Here is a 19,802-nt window from a genome sequence, read left to right on the forward strand (position 1 = left end):
CGTAAATGTAATATATTGTGCCATCTGGTTTGTTTAATATAAGGAATTTTTTATTATTCATACTTTTGATACTTAAGTATATTTAAAACCAAATAATTTTAGACTTACTCTAGTAGTATTATACTGGGTGACTTTCACTTGAGTCATTTTCTATTAAAAAAGGGATCTTTACTTTTACTCAAGTATGAGTATTGGGTACTTTTTCCACCACTGCCTATTTCTATCACATGAAATATTAGCCATCAACCGTAAGTAGACCTAATAACTTATGATCATGTTAAGTATCCCTACATTTCTGTTATTACGGTGCTACCACTCTGTTATTAGTACGCCTGCACAGTAGTCTCACTGGAGATTGACCTGGTCTGAGTGTGATGGCAACTACGTACCGTGGTAATACGGTGGAGAAAACATTGTTAAACTGAAACCTAGTCGTGTCTTTTTAGTTAACAATAACACATATTCAACTGCCAATTTACTGTATTAACATTCTATTTCATTACATTGTTTCGCTTACCTTCATTTGCTTCCTCTGTAAACGCCGTCACGGCCGGGTGTTTGTTGCTGAGGATCATTAGTAACAGTTGATATAGAATAAAATACATATAGGCTAATTAAAATCGTTAAGGAGTGGAGGGCAGACCAAGCAGTAACAGTTTAAAAGGCGAAGCACGGCATAATACTACCATTGTACACCAATCTCCAACATTACCATGGGTGAAAGAACTGAATGTGGTAATTTTCAGAAAGAATCAAACCACTGTTCTTTCATGCATAAAGGCTCTCCAAACCTGTTTATGATTCATAAATACTTTCCTAACACTAAATAATCTACAAGAGAAGACTATTTTGAAATCTACCAATTGGTGCTGGGAGAGACAAATCTGCATATAATCAAAATGGCTTTCTTTCATTGACCTCTAATATTCTGAACCCGTTCCTCTCTATATATTCTATTGAGTCTGTGGACGAAATGTTAAAAAAAGAAAGAAAAAAAAGGTACACTGTATTTAAAGGGATGGCTTAAGATAAATGTACTTATTGAATGAAAACTCCACAAGAAAATGTGTTGGCCAGCAAGTGGGAGGGTTTCACTGGTTGAGGGAACCATGCCTCTAAAGCCCGCAATGCACCTTCATGAGGATTTGTTATACAGAAGCTGTTTATTTCAGGATGTACGTAGTAGTGGTAAAGATGAATCGAAGTAACCAAAATACTATCCATACGTTGTTTATTCAAACAATTGACTTACAAAAAGGGAACAAGCAGATAACGTGGTGACTTGAGCAAGTAGAAGTACAGATCAAAAATAAACAAATATAAAAAAGGTAACTTTTATTATAAAACCTCGAATAATTGATTTGATGAGATCCCATTCCCCACACACCTACTGAAGTTACACTACTGCATTAGATCGCCGTGACGTTGGGGTGAGATTGTCATCGGTTAAAATAATCACTCTGCGTTTTAGAAACAACCACAGTCAAAATCCCCTTATAGCCAAATATTGCTTCACAGCATTATTTAGTACTTATAGCCCCCTATATATAAATAAATATCACTCTGCAGTCACTCAGTCAACAGTACACATGTTGGTCATGACAAGGATGTCAATGTGGCCCCAGACATAATAATATACCAAGTCCCACATACAGTACATGAACACGCAACAGACATGACAGAACACGTGACAGACTCCGGTCTATTACGATGTAGACCGGTCTTGTCTGCAGCGATGGCACGGATTCGAAAATCTGGTACTTTCTCTACTCAATATATTTCTCGGAGCATCATAAAAACATCTTTCTGTACACCATTTAATTTCAGCATCCTATCTGACATGATCTACCGCAGGACTGTGGGCGGGTGATTAAAAAGCAAGACAATTACATCGTTTATTTTCTTCTAATGCTTTCTGGTGTCTTTCGTGACAATGAGAAAAGGAGGAGACTAGACGCAACAGAGATTCACACCATCTATGGTGATCGTATCGGCCCCATGATTAAGCAAATGCTGGCCTTACACCAAAAATGTGGGTGACCCCAGGCAAACATCCTGTTTTCAATAACACATCCTCAAAAACATCCCTATTTCGGGTTTCTTAGCGTTATCTGATCTCTGCTAACTAAAGCAAACAATAGTGTTCCAAAGAGAAAGAAATCGCAGCTCAGACAATGCACTGTCAGACCTCTCTCCGAACCAGCTACACACCAATCAATTCACCACTGGTCTGTACTATTACAAAACGGATCCAAAGTGCTAGTTCCCCAATCAACTCAAACAACTTCTGGAAGTGGAATGTATTTAATCAAAACATAATAAAAATGCCCAGTTGTGTTTGACGTCACACTAGTTCCAAACTTGTTCTAAAAGCTACTTCATATCTTCGTAAAAAGAGAACCCCCGACATCACGATATGCACATAAAACCTGGGGTTCATTTCTACGTTACCTCTGTGATCTCGATCTTTGGTGATCGTAATACCTATACTGTGCGTGATAATGTGGCCGCCAGGTCTCAATCGATACCTTGGAAGTTTGAATACATGTCAAAGAGGGAACATTTCAACTTAAAGTAAATTAACTAACAGGTGCTAGTGGGGCAAAGCAGCAAGAGTGCCTGGCATGTTATAGAACTAAGAATATAACTAGATATTATAATGGGAGTAGTGTTTTTCTGATGACTTGCTTTACAATAAAAAAAGGCCTTTCTGTCATAGTAGGGCTCGCCCGCTTACTCGCTTGATCTCGCTCTACTGCGTAGCCGAGCCAGGGCGAGTGTTGTCCGTGATTCTTCTTTTAGTCCTGTATCAGCCTGAAGCCTCTTCCCAAGGAGAGGAGCGAGAGAAAGGAAGGAGGACCGGGACAGCTGAAAGACCTGAGAATGTCGAGCACACTTGAAAGAAGCGCCGTGATCAACAAAATGACAGAGCGCAAGAGTGGATTTAGAAGAGATGGAGGGATGGGGAGAGAGACTGTTTGGTGTGGTGGGCGGGCCTCATTGCCGAAGCTCAACGTAATTGGCTGGGAAGAGGCCGTAGGCACCCCGGCACACGCCCCTCCACCAGCCCTCGTCAATAGTCTCAATGTTAGTGATGATGTCATCAGGGTCGAAGGAGATCTCGTCATCACCAGCTGGAAGGCAAACATTCCAGAGCAGTTGACTTTGCATTCCGTTGCCCTCATATTATAAACAATGTCAAAAGGGTCTGTGTATATCATGAATGTATTTTGGGGGTAATCATGAGGAGATCTTGATCTTAAAAATGAGATTTTTGATCGATGTGATGATTACAGTATAGATTATAGAGGGCTTGGCTCCACTCACCTGCTTGGTAGTCATACAGGGCTACTGCCGTTACCCCCAAGTCCTCACCGTACTCATATGTCTGGGCGTCTGCAGGGAAAAGGTCACAGGTCATTCACAGAAGACACAGGAACGCAAAGGGAGATAGTCAATTGGGCAAAATGCGGTCCTCTCCTCGACTCCTCCATCCTCCTCTCCCTCGTGACCTGGAAACGGCTAAATTGTCGCCATATGAGTGTCAATTCATTAATAGCTGAACGGAGGAGCATGCGCCTCTCCTCGATACTCTTTTCCGGCCGAGGATAAGTGTATATCCTATGGGGAAAAGTGTTGTAATCCACCACACTCCCTTTGAATCAGCTGTAGTTTTCATGTAGGATGAACGCATGCGCACGATTAAAAACAATACTTGAGCAATCATTTTAATCAATAAAATGTCTGGCACTAGCTCTCCTGTTTTTACTACTTTACACATTTTGGGATTCCTCCCCTGTAAAGGCAATTTGCCTGATGACAAGCTACTGGAGAAAGGGAGTCATTTAATGCATTTGTTTTCCAAGTTCTCTCTCTTCCCCTCACATAATCGAGGCGAGGACGCAAGGAATCGAGATTCCAATTGAGATTCTCCCAATGGCTCAATCGCTTAAAAACGTCCTTTTCACATCCTCTCTCCTTAATTTGCACTGATTGGAAAAGACTTGACAGGTGAAAACAATAAGGTCGAACCTCATTAGGCTGGCTTTCACCTGGTCAGTTCTTTCGGACCAGTGCAATGGATAGGACAGATTTTTTTTATGAGAAAGAGCCAAGCTAGAAATGGGGTTCACAGTGACTCAGCAAATGGCATGTCCTGCTCCTCCCCTCTCACCTCATTCACTCTCATTCTCTCACCTCCTGTGTCGTCAGGACTCTGGTAGAGCGCCGCCTCCTGGACGGGAGGCTCCTCATACGTCTGCTCGGAAGAGGGACGGGAGGTGGGCTCCGCCTCGTACAGCTCCTCTCCATTCTCTTCTGCTGCAGGATCCTCGTACACACCAGTGTCCTGACACAGCCAGCCGAGGGAGACACAGTCAGAAAACAGCTCCTAACCCCGGGGTCAATTCAAATTCCTCCTTAACTATTAATGTTTTCATTCTTTGGGACTTCACCTTTTTCTTCCTCTATGAAATAATCACAGAAAGCATAGTAAGAATGAAGGAAAGTCAAGGGTCTAAGGAAAAGCGAGAAGAGCACTGCGGCATTGGAATAAAAATCAGATCATCCTTGTTCACGCCAATGTCAGAAGGACTGATGCATCCATTTAAGGATGTACTCGTCCATATTTTACACAGCAAACTAAATACTGGCAACAAAAAAAAAGTGATGAGCACGTAGGCATGTTAAGCAAACGGGCATTTGTGGGGAGTGCAGTGATTGGTGGAACCGCTTGTCATTCACCTGGTAAACTGGGTCGGCGGCTGCAGGTACAGGCAAAGGTGCGGCTTTCTGGACAGGAGGGGTGGGGCTAATGGTAAGGCTTCGCTCGGGAGACGGGGAGGCAGGCTTGGCCTTGGCTGTCTCCTCTATCTTGCGCCGCGCCTCCTCTTGCTCCTGCTTCTCCTTGGCCTGGCGGCGAGCTCTCTCCTCCTCCGCCCGCTTCTTGTCCTCATCCTCCTTCTGCTTGGCGATGTTCTCAAAGCGGGCCTTGATGCTGCCTGTGCTGCTGCCAGCTAGGGGGGGATGACACAGGGGAGGGCAGATCATAATCAAACCTGTGGTTCAAAAACATATTTTGCAATGACCTTGACAAACATATTGCACATTTACATACACACGCGCACTGGTTTTGTGGTTACTTACCAGCTTCCACAGGCTTGGTCCTCTGGTAGGCAGGGCTTGGTTTCTCCACATCCTCAAAGTTACCTGCACTCTGCCATTCAAACGAGGGGGAGGAGAGTAATTACAAACAACAGATGAGAAATCCCCAGTCTTTAGATATTAGGTATAGAGAGACATTGTACCTTATCCATTCGGTCCTTCTGGATGCCAAACTTCCCTCCGAACCCATGGGAGTAGTCTGTAAACAGCGGAGAATAAATAGTTAGAATGACTTTAATTCACAGATTCAAGTGATAGTCCACCCGTAAAGTGTTTTTTTTAGGGAACCATCGCTTAAATTTAAGAAAGGGTTAAAGTAAAACAGGAATGAAGCTCATGGCATAAAGACCTGTGAAAAGAGGATAAAATAGAAATGTCACCTATATTTAACTAGGCAAGTCAGTTAAGAACTAAATCTTATTTACAATGACGGCCTACCTGGGCACGGTGGGTTAACCGCCTTGTTCAGGGGCAGAACGACAGATTTTTACCTTGTCAGCTTGAGGATTCGATCCAGAAACCTTTCGGTTACTGGCCCAACGCTCTAACCACTAGGCTACCTGCCGCCCTGACAATGGAGGAAGGGTAGGGCTGGGCAATACTTTGTGTATTTGTTGGTATCGCGAAACAAATGTGCACTGATAAGTATTTAGCCAGTTTCCAAGATATTCAAACTACCTTTCTCGTCAGCCATAATCTGTAGCCATTGTAGCCTACTTGTGTGGTTAAGTTAATATTTCTGAATAAGGGTTGCGTTACCATTCAATAGGAATGTCCAAAAGGAATGTATTTATATGCATTTGTAATACCAACTACACTACCGGTCTGAAGTTTTAGAACACCTACTCATTCAAGGGTTTTGTGTTATTTGTACTATTTTCTACATTGTAGAATAATAGTGAAGACACCAAAACTAATGAAATCATGTAGTAACCAAAACAGAGTTACACAAATCAAAATATTTCTTATATATTTGAGATTCTTCAAATAGCTAACCTTTGCCTTGACAGTTTTGCATAATCTTGGCATTCTCTCAACCAGCTTCATGAGGTAGTCACCTGTAATGCATTTCAATTAACAGGTGTGCCTTGTTAAAGTTAATTTGTGGAATTTCTTTCCTTCTTAATGTGTTTGAGCCAATCAGTTGTGTTGTGACAAGGTAGGGGTGGTATACAGATGACATCCCTATTTGGTAAAATACCATATTAGTCCATATTATGGCAAGAACAGCTAAAATAAGCAAAGAGAAACGACAGGCCATCATTACTTTAAGACATGAAGGTCAGTCAATACGGAAAATTTCAAGAACTTTGAAAGATTCTTCAAATGCAGTCGCAAAAACCATCAAGCGCTATGTGAGGAGCGCCACAGGAATGGAAGACCCAGAGTTACCTCTGCTACAGAGGAGAGACTTACTTGGGCCAAGAAACACGAGAAATTGACATTAGACTGGTGGAAATCTGTCCTTTGGTCTGATAAGTCCAATTTGAGATTTTTGGTACCACCCGCCGTGTCTTTGTGAGACGCAGAGTAAGTGAACGGATGATCTTCGCATGTGTGGTTCCCACCGTGAAGCGTGGTGGTGCTTTGCTGGTGAGACTGATTTATTTAGAATTCAAGGCACACTAAACTAGCATAGCTACCACAGCATTCTGCAGCGATACGCCATCCCATCTGGTTTGCGCTTAGTGAGACTATCATTTGTTTCTCAACAGGACAATGACCAAAAACACACCTCTTGGCTGTGTAAGGGCTATTTGACCAAAAAGGAGAGTGATGGAGTGCTGCATCAGATGACCTGGCCTCCACAATCACCTCAACCCAATTGAGATGATTTGGGATGAGTTGGACCGCAGTGAAGGAAAAGCAGCCAACAAGTGCTAAGCATATGTGGGAACTCCTTAGAGCCTGTTGGGAAAGCAATCCAGGTGAAGCTGGTTGAGAGAATGCCAAAAGTGTGCAAAGCTGTCATCAAGGCAAAGGGTGGCTACTTTGAAGAATCTAAAATATATTTTGATTTGTTTAACACTTTTTTGGTTACTACATGATTCCATGTGGTATTTCATAGTTTTGATGTTAGTCTTTAATAGTTAGTTTTTAATATTATTCTACAATGTAGAAAATAGTAAAAAAATACAGAAAAACCCTGAAATGAGTGGGTGTCCAAACTTTTGACTGTGACACACACACACTTGCTATTGGTGATGAATTTCTATTTTGTCAATATCGTCCGACCCTTGAGGTAGGTTTGTACTGTAGGAGTTGGCGTTTTGAAGGGGGACTAGGACTGGTAAAGGGCAAAGGCGCTTTAGACATTCCAAAACAGTGCTGGGGCATGAGGAGAATAAACTTTGGAACGAAAAGGAAGGACAGTGTATGCTGTGCTTGGCTAGCCTCTCCTTGTGCTCATAACCCAGGGCACACTGGTCTTGCTACTCCACCTCTACCCCAAACCGCCCTCCGAACCCACACTTATAGTCTGAAACAACACACACAAACATGCACCAACAGTGTATATATAGGCCGAAGCAGACATTTACATGCAGATATAAACAAGTACACAGGTCAGCTGCACTCAGACCAAACACACGCCAATCCTGCCTTACAGTATATAAAAAGCACACACAAATGAAAAACTGTCAACAACTTAAACCAAGATAACCAAGGTGCTATACACATCCAGTAAATCCAGCCTGAGCGCTAGACTGATCAGTCCTCAGTCTGTCTTGCTCTATCTGTTCTCACTTCCTCTATTATGAGCCTGTGGCAGATGCCACGCCACCGGACAAAGGAAGTACTTTAACCTCATTAACTCAATAGTAAAACCACATAATGACCACATCAGTAAAAAGTGTGTGTGAACACATTTCTTGGGTGCGTTTTCCTGCTACTAAGGATAGGTGTTAGGTGGAATAAAACACATGTAAAAAACAGGTCAAACCACCGGTACCTTTCTGTGACTCGTGGAGCTGCAGTTTCTCCTGGTGGTCCCATCCCAGGGCCGACTTGTCCTGTCTGTCCGTCTGCACACCAAACTTGCCACCAAAGCCCTTCACGTAATCTGTGAAGGGCACAGAGAATATCAGAATGGATACTAAAGTACAATGTAGGTAGGCCCAAATTTGATAACGAATACAGTACATTACCGGATAACATATTTGATAATTCTGTACTACAAAAATAGCTACCGTGTAGACCCTCTGGGACACGTGTCCGAGCCACCATCTCAACCATTGTGTGACCAACACCAGGGCTGTAAACACTGCCTTGGTGCAGTATGGGTAAAAATGGAAGGTCACCTTTCCCGCTCTCTGATACCTTCAGCCTGAGATTGCGTAATCAGGGAGGGAAAGCTAATGATAAGGCAACATGTTTTCAGGCCTTCGGGAGAGTTTGAAAACAAGATCCTACAAGCAGAACTATTTAGCTAGTAGGATATTTGGGGCACTGTAGGAGAGAGAAAAGTCTGATTAGAGCTGAGGGAGGTGTAGTACACACTCTGGAGATATCGATGGCCCCACACTGTCTCGCCTCTTCCCACTTGTTACACAGGCACAATAGAAAAACAAGTGTGTATGTGTGTGTGCATAAGGCTTGGGCGGTACACCATACACACCGTATACCGGGTTATTTGGACAAATCCACGGGATGGTTTTCAATAACGTCAATACCATTGAATCGATTTCTGTGTTTTAATAAATATTTGAACCTACTTTTTAACTAAATGCCTGCAGTCAACTTGTGCAATATGTTAGGAGAAAGATCGAGTTCTTAATTTCACCCGTCACATAATTTTTCATTATGAAGCTTACCAATAGTCCCCAGTCACGTGGTGTTTGTTTACAAGCACAGAACGAGACCAGAGCCTTGAGTCACTCACTGTTGTGCAGAATGCGCCAGGTGATCGAATTCATAACTAAATGTTTGCCAGCTAGATATCTTATACCTATTAAAGTTAACTGTCTAAAATGTGCTAAATGCTCTGTGGTTGTGCATTTAATGTGCTAATTTAGTAGCTAGTTAGCCATCTAGCTAACTGTTTAGCTTCCTCCAAAATCAAGCAGTTGCTTGGTAACACCAGAGAATCACCTCCTGGATCAAGAGCCTTGCCGTCTAATATTTGCTTTAGGCGAACAGCAAACTGTGAGTAGCATTATTTAGTTACTTGTATAGTTTAGTTCAGAGACTGTATACAACGTCCGCAACGCGATTGTTAGCATTCGCTATGAGATTTTACATTTACTTGTTAGCATTTCTAACCTTTCGGATTAGAGTATCAGTGGGGTTTGAAAACAGGGCCCCTTGTGTTCAGTGCCGGTATTACTGAATAACCCAGTATTGCACACAAGGTCGGTATCACGGTATGACACTATGGATACCGCCCAAGCCTAGTGTGTGCGTGACAAAAGGGACACACACCTTTCTGAGACTCGTGCTTCTCGGTTTTGCCCTGGTACTCAAAGCCCAAGGCGCTCTTGTCCACCTTGTCCGTCTCCACTCCGAACTTCCCACCAAAACCTTTGGTGTAATCTGGTGATACCCGGGAAAGTGGTTGGGAAAATAGCAGATATAGTTAATCATAGGAAGAAGAAAAAAATAATAGGTTGGGCTTGCCCCCAAGGCAAAGAATTCAGAGTTCAGTCAAGGTACCATCTGGATACACATTCTACATTATATATACACAGGCAAGTGTTAGTCACTGACACACAGCCCAAAAACCAAGTTAAAACAGGAACTGCACAGCAGCCGATCAAGCTAAAGCACAACAAAGCACTGGATTTGACAAGAAAACTGCAAACCGGTGGACTTCAACCCTGGTTGTGGAGAGCTACAGGATGTGCAGGTATTTGTTACAGCCCAGCACTAAAACATCAAAACCGTAATAAGCCTAATTAGGTGTGTCAGAACTGTCCAGGAAACCAGTCAAACCTGCACATCCTGTAGGGTTGTTCCACAAAATGAGTGCCCTTTGATATTTTAAAGTAGAAATTGTGCACAAATAATGAATTTTAAAAAGGCTGTTATATTAAATGAAGTGCCCTTTAAAATAGACCACATGGACAATTCAATTAATACATTTGTTTATATGAATGAAGACTTGCTAAAGTGCCAAAATCAGCATTTTGATGTTCCGTCAACCCTGTGTCACTTCTATGAAGATTTCAACCCACAATACATTGTTTATCCAAGTTTCACCATCACTGTAAAGTCCTAGTTATTTTGTTGCTTGACAAAGTAATTTCTGATTAAATGTACCATACCAGTCAAAAGTGTGGACACTTGCTCATTCAAGGGGTTTTCTTAATTTTTACTATTTTCTACATTGTAGAATATTAGTGAAGACATCAAAACTATGAAATACCACATATGGATTCATGTAGTAACCCCAAAAAGTGTTATATTTTTGATTGATCTTATATTTGAGATTCTTCAAAGTAGCCACCCTTTGCCTTGACAGCTTTGCACACCCTTGGCATTCCCTCAACCAGCTTCATGAGCTAGTCACCGGGAATGCATTTCAATTAACAGGGGTGCCTTGTTAAGTGAATTTCTGGAATTTCTTTCCTTCTTAATGTGTTTGAGCCAATCAATTGTGTTGTGACAAGGTAGAGGTAGTATACATCTCTATTTGGTAAAAGACCATATTATGGCAAGAACCGCTCAAATAAACAAAGAGAAACGACAGTCCATCATTACTTTAAGACATGAAGGTCAGTCAATGCGGAAAATGTCAAGAACTTTGAATGTTTCTTCAAGTGCAATTGCAAAAACCCATCAAGCGCTATGATGAAACTGGCTCTCATGAGGACTGCCAGAGGAAAGGAAGATACAGAGTTACCACTGCTGCAGAGAATAAGTTCATTAAAGTTACCAGCCTCAGAAATTGCAACCCAAATAAATACTTCAAAGTTCAATTTTGGTTCCAACAACCACGTCTTTGGAAGACGCAGTGTAAGTGAACGGATGATCTCTGCATGTATGGTTCCCACAGTTAAGCATGGAGGAGGAGGTATGATGGTGCTTTGCTGGTGACTGTCAGTGATTTATTTAGAATTCAAGGCACACTTAACCAGCATGGCTACCACAGCAATACATCATCTCATCTGGTTTGCGCTTTATTTTATATTTAACTATGCAAGTTAGGTAAGAACAAATTCTTAATTACAATGACGGCCAACCAAAAGACAAATGGCCTCCTGCGGGGGATGTTGGCTGGGATTACAAATAAACGTATTAAAAGTAAAAATATGGGACGAAACACACACATCACGACAAGACAGACAACACTACATGAAGAGAGACCTAAGATGACAACACAGCATGGTAGCAACACAAAATGGCAGCAGCACAAAACAGGGTACAAACACAGTTGGGCACAGACAACAGCACAAAGGGCAAGAAGGTAGAGACAACAGTATACCATGCAAAGCAGCCACAGTACACCATGCAAAGCAGCCACAACTGTCAGTAAGATTGTCCATGATTGAGTCTTTGAATGAAGAGATTGAGATAAAACTGTCTAGTTAGAGTGTTTGTTGCAGCTCGTTCCTGTCGCTAGCTGCAGCGAACTGAAAAGACAAGTGACCCAAGGATGTGTGCGCTTTGGGGACCTTTAACAGAATGTGACTGGCAGAACGGGTGATATACAGTGGGGCAAAAAAGTATTTAGTCAGCCACCAATTGTGCAAGTTCTCCCACTTAAAAATATGAGAGAGGCCTGTAATTTTCATCATAGGTACACTTCAACTATGACAGACAAAATGAGAAAAAAAATCCAGAAAATCACATTGTAAGATTTTTAATTTATTTATTTGCAAATTATGGTGGAAAATAAGTATTTTGTCACCTACAAACAAGCAAGATTTCTGGCACTCACAGACCTGTAACTTCTTCTTTAAGAGGCTCCTCTGTCCTCCACTCGTTACCTGTATGAATGGCACCTGTTTGAACTTGTTATCAGTATAAAAGACACCGGTCCACAACCTCAAACAGTCACACTCCAAACTCCACTATTGCCAAGACCAAAGAGCTGTCAAAGGGCAGGTTTACAATGATGGCAAAAAACAACATTTGAGAGTGCGCTGACCCTGATGCTAGAGGGGGTACGCAGCTGGAGGTTGAATGTTTGAAGGGGTACGGGACTATAAAAAGTTTGGGAACCACTGCAATAGAGGAAACCAAGTCTAGATGTAACTTTAGCCTGCAGGTTTGATATGTGCTGAGAGAAGGACAGTGTACTGTCTAGCCATACTCCCAAGTACTTGTATGAGGTGACAACCTAAAGCTCTAAACCCTCAGAGGTAGTAATCACACCTGTGGGGAGAGGGCCTTTCGTCATACCAAACCACATGATCTTTGTTTTGGAGGTGTTCAGAACAAGTTTAAGGGCAGAGAAAGCTTGTTGGACACTAAGAAAGCTTTGTTGTAGAGCATTTAACACAAAAGCCAGGGAGGGGCCAGTTGAGTATAAGACTATCATCTGCATATAAATGGATGATAGAGCTTCCTACTCCCGGAGCTATGTTGTTGATGTAAATTGAGAAGAGTGTGGGGCCTAGGATTGAGCCTTGGGGTACACCCTTGGTGACCGGCAGTGGCTGAGATAGGTGTTCTGACTTCATACACTGCACTCCTTGAGAGACGTAGTTAGCAAACCAGGCCAAAGCCCCTCAGAGACACCAATACTCCTTAGCCAGCCCACAAGAATGGAATGGTCTACCGTATCAAAAGCTTTGGCCAAGTCAAGTAAAATAGCAGCGCAACATTGCTTAGAATCAAGGGCAATGGTGACATCATTGAGGACATTTTAAGGTCACAGTGACACATCCATAACCGAAGCGGAAACCAGATTGCATACCAGAGAGAATACTACAGACATCAAGAAAGCCAGTCAGTTGATTATTGACAAGTTTTTACAACACTTTTGAAACAGGGAAAAATAGAAATAGGCCTATAACAGTTTGGATCAGCTTGATCTCCCCTTTTAAATAAAGGACGAACCGTGGCTGCCTTCCAAGCAATGGGAACCTCCCCAGTGAGGATAGACAGGTTTAAAAGGTCAGAGATATAATTGCCAAGTCTAAGGGCAGAAAACTTAAAGAAGAAAGGGTCTAAACCATCTGCCCCAGATGTTTTTTTGGGGGTCAAGTTTAAGGAGCTCCTTTAGAAACTTTGTAGCGAGGCAGGGGAAAAAGAGGGAGGTGCATCGGGGCTAGTCGCATTAGAAGGGGTGGGAGATTAGGAAATGTTGGACGGGTAAGGAGGCATGGCTGAGTCAAATAGGAATCCTGACTAAATGAAGAGGTGATTAAAGAGCTCAGCCATGTGCTTCTTGTCAGTAACAACCACATCATAAACTTTAAGGGGCATGGGCAGCTGCGAGGGTTTATTCTCCAGGTCTTTAACCATTTTCCAGAACTTCTTGGGGTTAGACCCACAGAGAGAGAACTGCTTCTTAAAGTAACTAACTTTGGCCTTCCGGATAGCCTGAGTGCACTTATTTCTAATTTACCTGAACGAGAGCCAATCAGCCTGAGTATGCGTGTGCCGAGCCTTTAGCCAAATGCAATTCTTGAGGTAGTGTAACTGCAAGATCATGGTCGAACCAGGACCTGAACCGGTTTTTAATTCTCATTTTCTTTATGGGGGTGTGTTTGTTAACAATATCCCTAAAGATATCAAAAAAGAAGGTCCAAACTTCATCAGAGGGGATCAAGCTAATTCTATACCAATTTACAGAGGCCAGGTCATGAAGGAAGGCCTGCTCATTAAAGTTTTTAGCAAGCGTCTATGAAAATTCTTAGTGAGACTATCATTTGTTTTTCAACAGGACAATGACCCAACACATCTCCAGGCTGTGTAATGGCTATTTCACCAAGAAGGCGAGTGGAGTGCTGCATCAGATGACGTGTCCTCCACAATCATCCGACCTCAACCCAATTGAGATGGTTTGGGATGAAAAGGGTAGCTACTTTGAAGAATCTCAAATATATTCTGATTTGTTTAACACTTTTTTGGTTACTACATGATTCCATATGTGTTATTTCATAGTTTTGATGTCTTCACTATTGTTCTACAATGTAGAAAAGAGTAAAAATAAAGAAAAACCCTTGAATGAGTAGGTGTCCAAACGTTTGGTACTATATACCACACACGACTGTGTACTCATGTTATGCTACACAAACCTTTCTGGGACTTAACTTTCGCCATATTTTCCCCCACTAATGTATGTGTGCACGAATGTATGTGTGGGTCCATGTACAAATTATGTGTGTGTATTACTCGCTACACAAACCTTTCTGGGAGTCGTGTTTCTCCGTTTTGCCCTGGTATTCAAAGCCCATTGCAGTCTTGTCCACGCGGTCTGCCTGCACCCCATATTTCCCCCCAAACCCTGTGGAGTAGTCTGCACATCAAAGCAGGGGGAGGGGGTCAAGAATGAAGCAGGGAATGGTGGCTGCAGTGATGAATACTCAACCAAAAAAAAAAGAATCAACCCCTAGCCCATACCATCTAGGCACTTCATGTACAGTAGGTCTGGGGTAAAATTCAGATTGGCTGTTTAATAGTATAGGTGTGAGCAATATGGGTAAATGTCCACCTAGCTTGTCAGAGGGCAAGTTGGAGCTGTTGTTATCTTGCTTAATGTAGTCATTTTAGTTTAAGTGCCTTAGGAGCTAGGGGTTCATTTAGGATTGGGCACATAGAGCTAACAACTAGATGGGGGTGAGGAACAATGGTGGTCACAGCATGGAATCACAGGAGTGCAGCTGGAGTCAGGGAGCACTGAAAGCTTAAAGCCAGGAGCATACTCACTCACACAGCATCGGATGCCACTCACACCCATCCTAATACCATAAAGGTCTGACTGGGCCAGATACGATGACATCCAGATGGTCTACAGAGCAGACAGTTCTGACCTATGTGAAGTGTCTAAACAACGAGTGTGTATTCAGAAGGCTCAGGTCAGTTTGGCCTTTTACCGCCTGATGGATACAGTTAGGATTTGTGGGGACTAAGGATAGTGAGCTGATCTTAGATCAGAGCTAAATTGTGCAACTTCTACCCAGAGTTACAAAACATTGAACTGTTCAACTTGTGTCGTTTGCCTGTGTTAACAGACCGTGTAAAAATCACCTTTCTGCGATGCGTGTTTCTCAGTCTTCCCGGCATAGTCAAACCCGACAGCGGACTGAAAAGGGAGAGATCTCCATGTTGAAGTTAACAAAAGTCACCAGCCAAAGGAGAACGCAGCATTTCTCAGCACCATCATCCAGTATCTTTTCATGCTACTCAAGTATTCTCATCTAAATGACATAACTTGAGAGATGGGCACTTACTCAAATTCTATTCTTTTCATTCATCCTATAATTAGGTATTCCTATTGGGTCCCTCAAAAACTATATCTTACAAGGGAGATCTGTCCCAAAATGCCACATCATATATTGATGTCAAGACCTAAAATCTCTGTGTGGTTTTTCCTGACCATGTGACCTGACCATAGAGCCCAATGTGACCGTGATTAGCGTACCTTGTCGACGCGGTCGCCCTGCACTCCAAACTTCCCCCCGAAGCCTTTGGATGTGTCTGTCTGAGAGCAGTGCTTGGACAGCTTACTCTGGTACTCATGGCCCACCGCAGACTGGAGGAGGAGGGGGGGGGGGGATAAGAGAAAGAGAGAGGTGAATAAATGCAAACAGTGTGAGGCTGACTGCTGAGTATGCAGTGGTTTGATCAGGTGTTGACCGCCGAGTCACACACACAGAGTGGGGTAAACAGTGCTGAGTCATAATATTCACAACACACTGAGCAGTGTGCAGGCAGAGTGAGGGGGGGTATAAAATGGCCCCCTGCCTGCTCACCGTCACACCCTGTTCTCACACACACAAAGAAAGAGAAAGAGAGAGGCCTAGAGCATTGTGGATAACACAACTCAAACAGCAATGATGAGCTCAGCTGCTTTTGCCACAAATCACAGTCAACGCACGGCAACAGTCCTGTGTGCGCATGTGTAAAAGTAAACATATCAGTAGAAGACTGAAATGCAATTGGCAATTTATGCCAATCAGATGAGGTTAAACTAATTCCATTCCAAAATAATGTTCCTGCGCTCCCTCTGGAGACTGTTGTTATAGCGATCAGCTGTTGGTCCTGGGCTTTGAATCATTGGATAATCAGCTTTTCTACAGATTTGGTCACCAAAATAAAATATAATCAAATTGCTGTGGTCTGAGGGGCATTTCCCATTCCAGTAATTCTATTACTATGGTCACCACTCACTTTGTCCATGCGGTCCTGCTGCACCCCAAACTTGCCCCCATAGCCATCCGAGGCCTTGGGCATGGTGGCCTGCTCCTTCTGCCTCAGGTCACTGTGCTCCGATGACACGTTCTCACGCAGCTTGTGGATACTGGAGAGGGGGTAGGCGGGAAAAAATTGGGAGGGAGAGAAATAATGGGGTAAGAATGACTGAGCTTCACTGGCCATCCTCAAAAACCTGATGACAGGTAAAAAATAAAAAGTTAGCCGAATAATGAAACGATTAAAGATGTAACATCGTCGACAGGTAGACTACAATGACATTGAAATGATCTTGTTTGAAATGTAGTGACGCCGATGACGATGAACTGTTGTTGATGACAAGTATGACGAAGCAGCGGTACTTACTTAATGTGTTCCTGGTGACCGGAGCCTTCCACCGTCTTGGCCCCCCACCGCTGTTCCTTCTCCGAAACGTCATTCTGTTAGCACGGAAACAAGGAGCAAGGTGGTCAGCGGGAAGGAGAGGAAAGAGGAAGATATAAATGGGGAAAGCGGGGAGGCAAAGGAAGAGAGAGAAGAAGAGGAGGAGTAGTGAAAGAAAAAGAGTTAGTGGACATGGGATAAGGAGGGAGGAGAGGATATGGTGAGGTGTTAATAAGACAAAACAGCAAAAAACAGGGGGAAAACAGCCATTGCTCTGGACTAAAACCGAAGTGGGACTTCATTACCGTGGTCGACTCACCTCAAAGTCTGGGTCTGTCTCCCAGTCATCACCTCCATCATCCACCGCCACGGTGACGGACTGACCTGCTGCTGCCTTCCACATCTGGGGAGAATTGGCATATCAATGTTCAAACATGCATCTTCCTATGATTTTTATAGGACCTAAAAACCCCATCCGAATGTCATTAAACATTAGCAGACAACTGAATAACCAGTATGAAGTCTTTCAAAACCTGGGATGGGGGTATTGTGGTGTATTTGTATATTTTTTTTAGGCTGCCTTTGGCCATCATCCAAGTCTCAGCAAGAAGTGCCACTTTTAACTAAGACCAAACTCTGCACAAGGCTGGCATCTGTGTTCAATGAGCGGGTAGTACGCGACGTGGCTCCATTCATTCCGAGATGGGGAAAAGGAGGGAGGATGCACCCTGTTACAACATGGGACTCTCTCTCTGTAACAACAAAATGGTCTTCCGTCTGGCGCAGTTGTGACATACATACCACACCCCATGTGTAGTAAAGCCCCTTAAAAAACGTATAAAATAATAAAAAGAGGTGCGGCCATAGACGGGTTGGTTGTTTAGCTACAAAACCGACGTGTGCGCAACTATGGGGCAAAACAGATGGGGTTGGCTTAAAATGTTGACAACATGTAAACAATATTTCGTCTCCAATGTTTATTGAAAACATACATACATTTGCACATTGAACACTTGTTTCTCAAATATATCGTTACAGTTGTTGGCTAGCTATCTAGCGATTTTTTTGCCATATTATTGACGTGAAATCAGTCAAAACAAGCCATGGTATCAAGTCCAGGACAAGATTAAACTAGTTGAAACGAGCCACTTACGATTCCCCACACGGCAGTTTCTTGTTCGCGATCTGGCCATCCAGCATCAAAACTATTCACGACTTCGGCCCTATTGAAACGGGCGCATTGTTTCAGTGTTGTCAGCTAAACTATTCTAGCGATTCCAAGTTAACCACAAAAGTCACTTATTGTATTGCGCATTGACGATGAGTAGTCATAGTATTGAAGGCTTCCAGCACCACCACACACGTAGATTGAGTGTTTCGTTAGAAAAGCTACGTCCATAATACAAATGCAAGACAATTGGCTTAATTAGCTAACGTCAGCTAGAAAAAAAAATCCAGGCAGCTGTGTATTTATAGTATTTCTGCGTTTCTTAGCTGGACTGGTCGACTGGACCACTGTAGCAACAATAGTCATTCAAATGTGCTGCCTTGTCAAGTACACTTGCGAGAGATTAAACAAATAACATTGACATAAGTAGCTTGTAAAGTAGCTACATTATTAGCATTTTCTTGATTGCTGATCTTTATCAAACCTTGTGACACATTTTAATTTGCAGTGATTTAACAGTGGAATCAGAAAAGACGGTACAGAGAATGCTATTTCTATTAGACAATGACAGACATAAAGAACAAGCTTAGCTAGATTTGTAGCTACTAAACATGAAGAGGTTCATAGTAAGTTAATATTATTTCCTGTTCCAGTTACTAGCTCTGCTTGTCGAAAATTATTTTGGCACTGGTCGAGCTCGGACTGGTTTTTCAATTCAGCCTGCATTCCATCCTGCGAGCGCGTAGTAGTTAAGAGATACTTTCATGTTAATCTAAATTACTTACTTTTTATGAAAATTTCCTGCAGTCAAAAATATATATTTGAGATGTGAAAAATAATGCACCTCTTGACAGTCGTCGGGGTGTGATGGAACATTCCTTTTGGCCCGCTCTCTTCCGGCTCTCCCAATATCCCACTTCCTGCTTGGGGAGCGACGCAGTTCTCATAGAGGTAGACAGAGGACTCATCTTTTGCCACGTTCAAAACAACTCGGAACTCAGAAATCTACGACTTCATTGCGTCCAATACAACTGGGAACGAGCTCCGACAGGAAAAATATTGATTTGAACGGTTATCCAACTCGGGAATTCCAAATCGGAAACTCAGCCCTCGTTCAAGAGTTCAGACCTGAAAATCACTGACATCATGATTTAAACTCTTTCTCCGACGTCCCAGTTGTTTCGAATGTGGCACTAGTATCTGTACCATTATAGTTGCACGGGCAGTGTCATTGAGGCAATCTCCATTTTGAAGTAGTCAATTTTCTTCTTGATGGTTGGCTGAACCCTCCTGATGACCAGGAGGGTCCGCCAATGAAGTTAGAAGTCCCACCCAGTTGACTACTTTAAAATGGTGGAAGCCCTCAATTGCGCTGCCCATGATAATACAGCCTTTTGGCCACTAGAGGGGGGGTGACATAAAAAAAGAAGAAGATGTATATCAATCCAAAACCATCCCACTCCTTCAGTCACAGTTCTAATCACATCCCTACACAAGCTCAGGGACATGTGAGGACGGAGCATTCAATCAAAGGATTCCTTGTAGTGCCTCTGCTGTAAAATCCCTGAAGCCTCATTCACAATAACCATAAGCACTCAGCAGGGTTGGGGAGTAACGCCACGTGCACACTGCACACTGCTCGCATCATCGCGTTGCTGTACGGTACATTTTATGCAATTGTCACAATCCATGCTCTGCATCTTCACAGTTGAGATCACACAAAGGGAAAACATGCCTCCGGGGAGATGGTGGAAGTGGGCGTATTGAGTTAGTAGGGAGGAGTGTG

The 19,802-nt window shown here is 42.9% G+C and overlaps 1 protein-coding gene across 3 annotated transcripts; it reads right to left on the reverse strand.

Moving 5' to 3' along the window:
- Positions 1 to 1,214: 1,214 nt before the first annotated feature.
- Positions 1,215 to 18,972, reverse strand: LOC120025130 (src substrate cortactin-like). 3 transcript variants are annotated; one of them, XM_038969571.1, is made up of 15 exons: positions 18,861 to 18,972; positions 17,168 to 17,251; positions 16,831 to 16,904; positions 16,444 to 16,573; positions 15,695 to 15,805; positions 15,301 to 15,355; positions 14,459 to 14,569; positions 9,583 to 9,693; positions 8,114 to 8,224; positions 5,307 to 5,362; positions 5,146 to 5,215; positions 4,744 to 5,015; positions 4,198 to 4,348; positions 3,328 to 3,396; positions 1,215 to 3,134 (listed from the first exon to the last, which is right to left on the reverse strand). In XM_038969571.1, the coding sequence occupies exons 2-15, from the start codon at positions 17,249 to 17,251 to the stop codon at positions 2,998 to 3,000; spliced, it is 1,542 nt and encodes a 513-aa protein (XP_038825499.1). In that variant the 5' UTR covers positions 18,861 to 18,972; the 3' UTR covers positions 1,215 to 2,997. The 3 variants fall into 3 exon arrangements, with proteins under 3 accessions (XP_038825499.1, XP_038825498.1, XP_038825500.1); XM_038969570.1 differs by having other exon boundaries at positions 18,802 to 18,917; XM_038969572.1 differs by lacking the exon at positions 14,459 to 14,569 and having other exon boundaries at positions 18,802 to 18,917.
- Positions 18,973 to 19,802: the final 830 nt, after the last annotated feature.

The sequence above is a fragment of the Salvelinus namaycush genome, chromosome 30 (assembly GCF_016432855.1).
Source record: "Salvelinus namaycush isolate Seneca chromosome 30, SaNama_1.0, whole genome shotgun sequence".
NCBI lineage: Eukaryota > Metazoa > Chordata > Actinopteri > Salmoniformes > Salmonidae > Salvelinus > Salvelinus namaycush.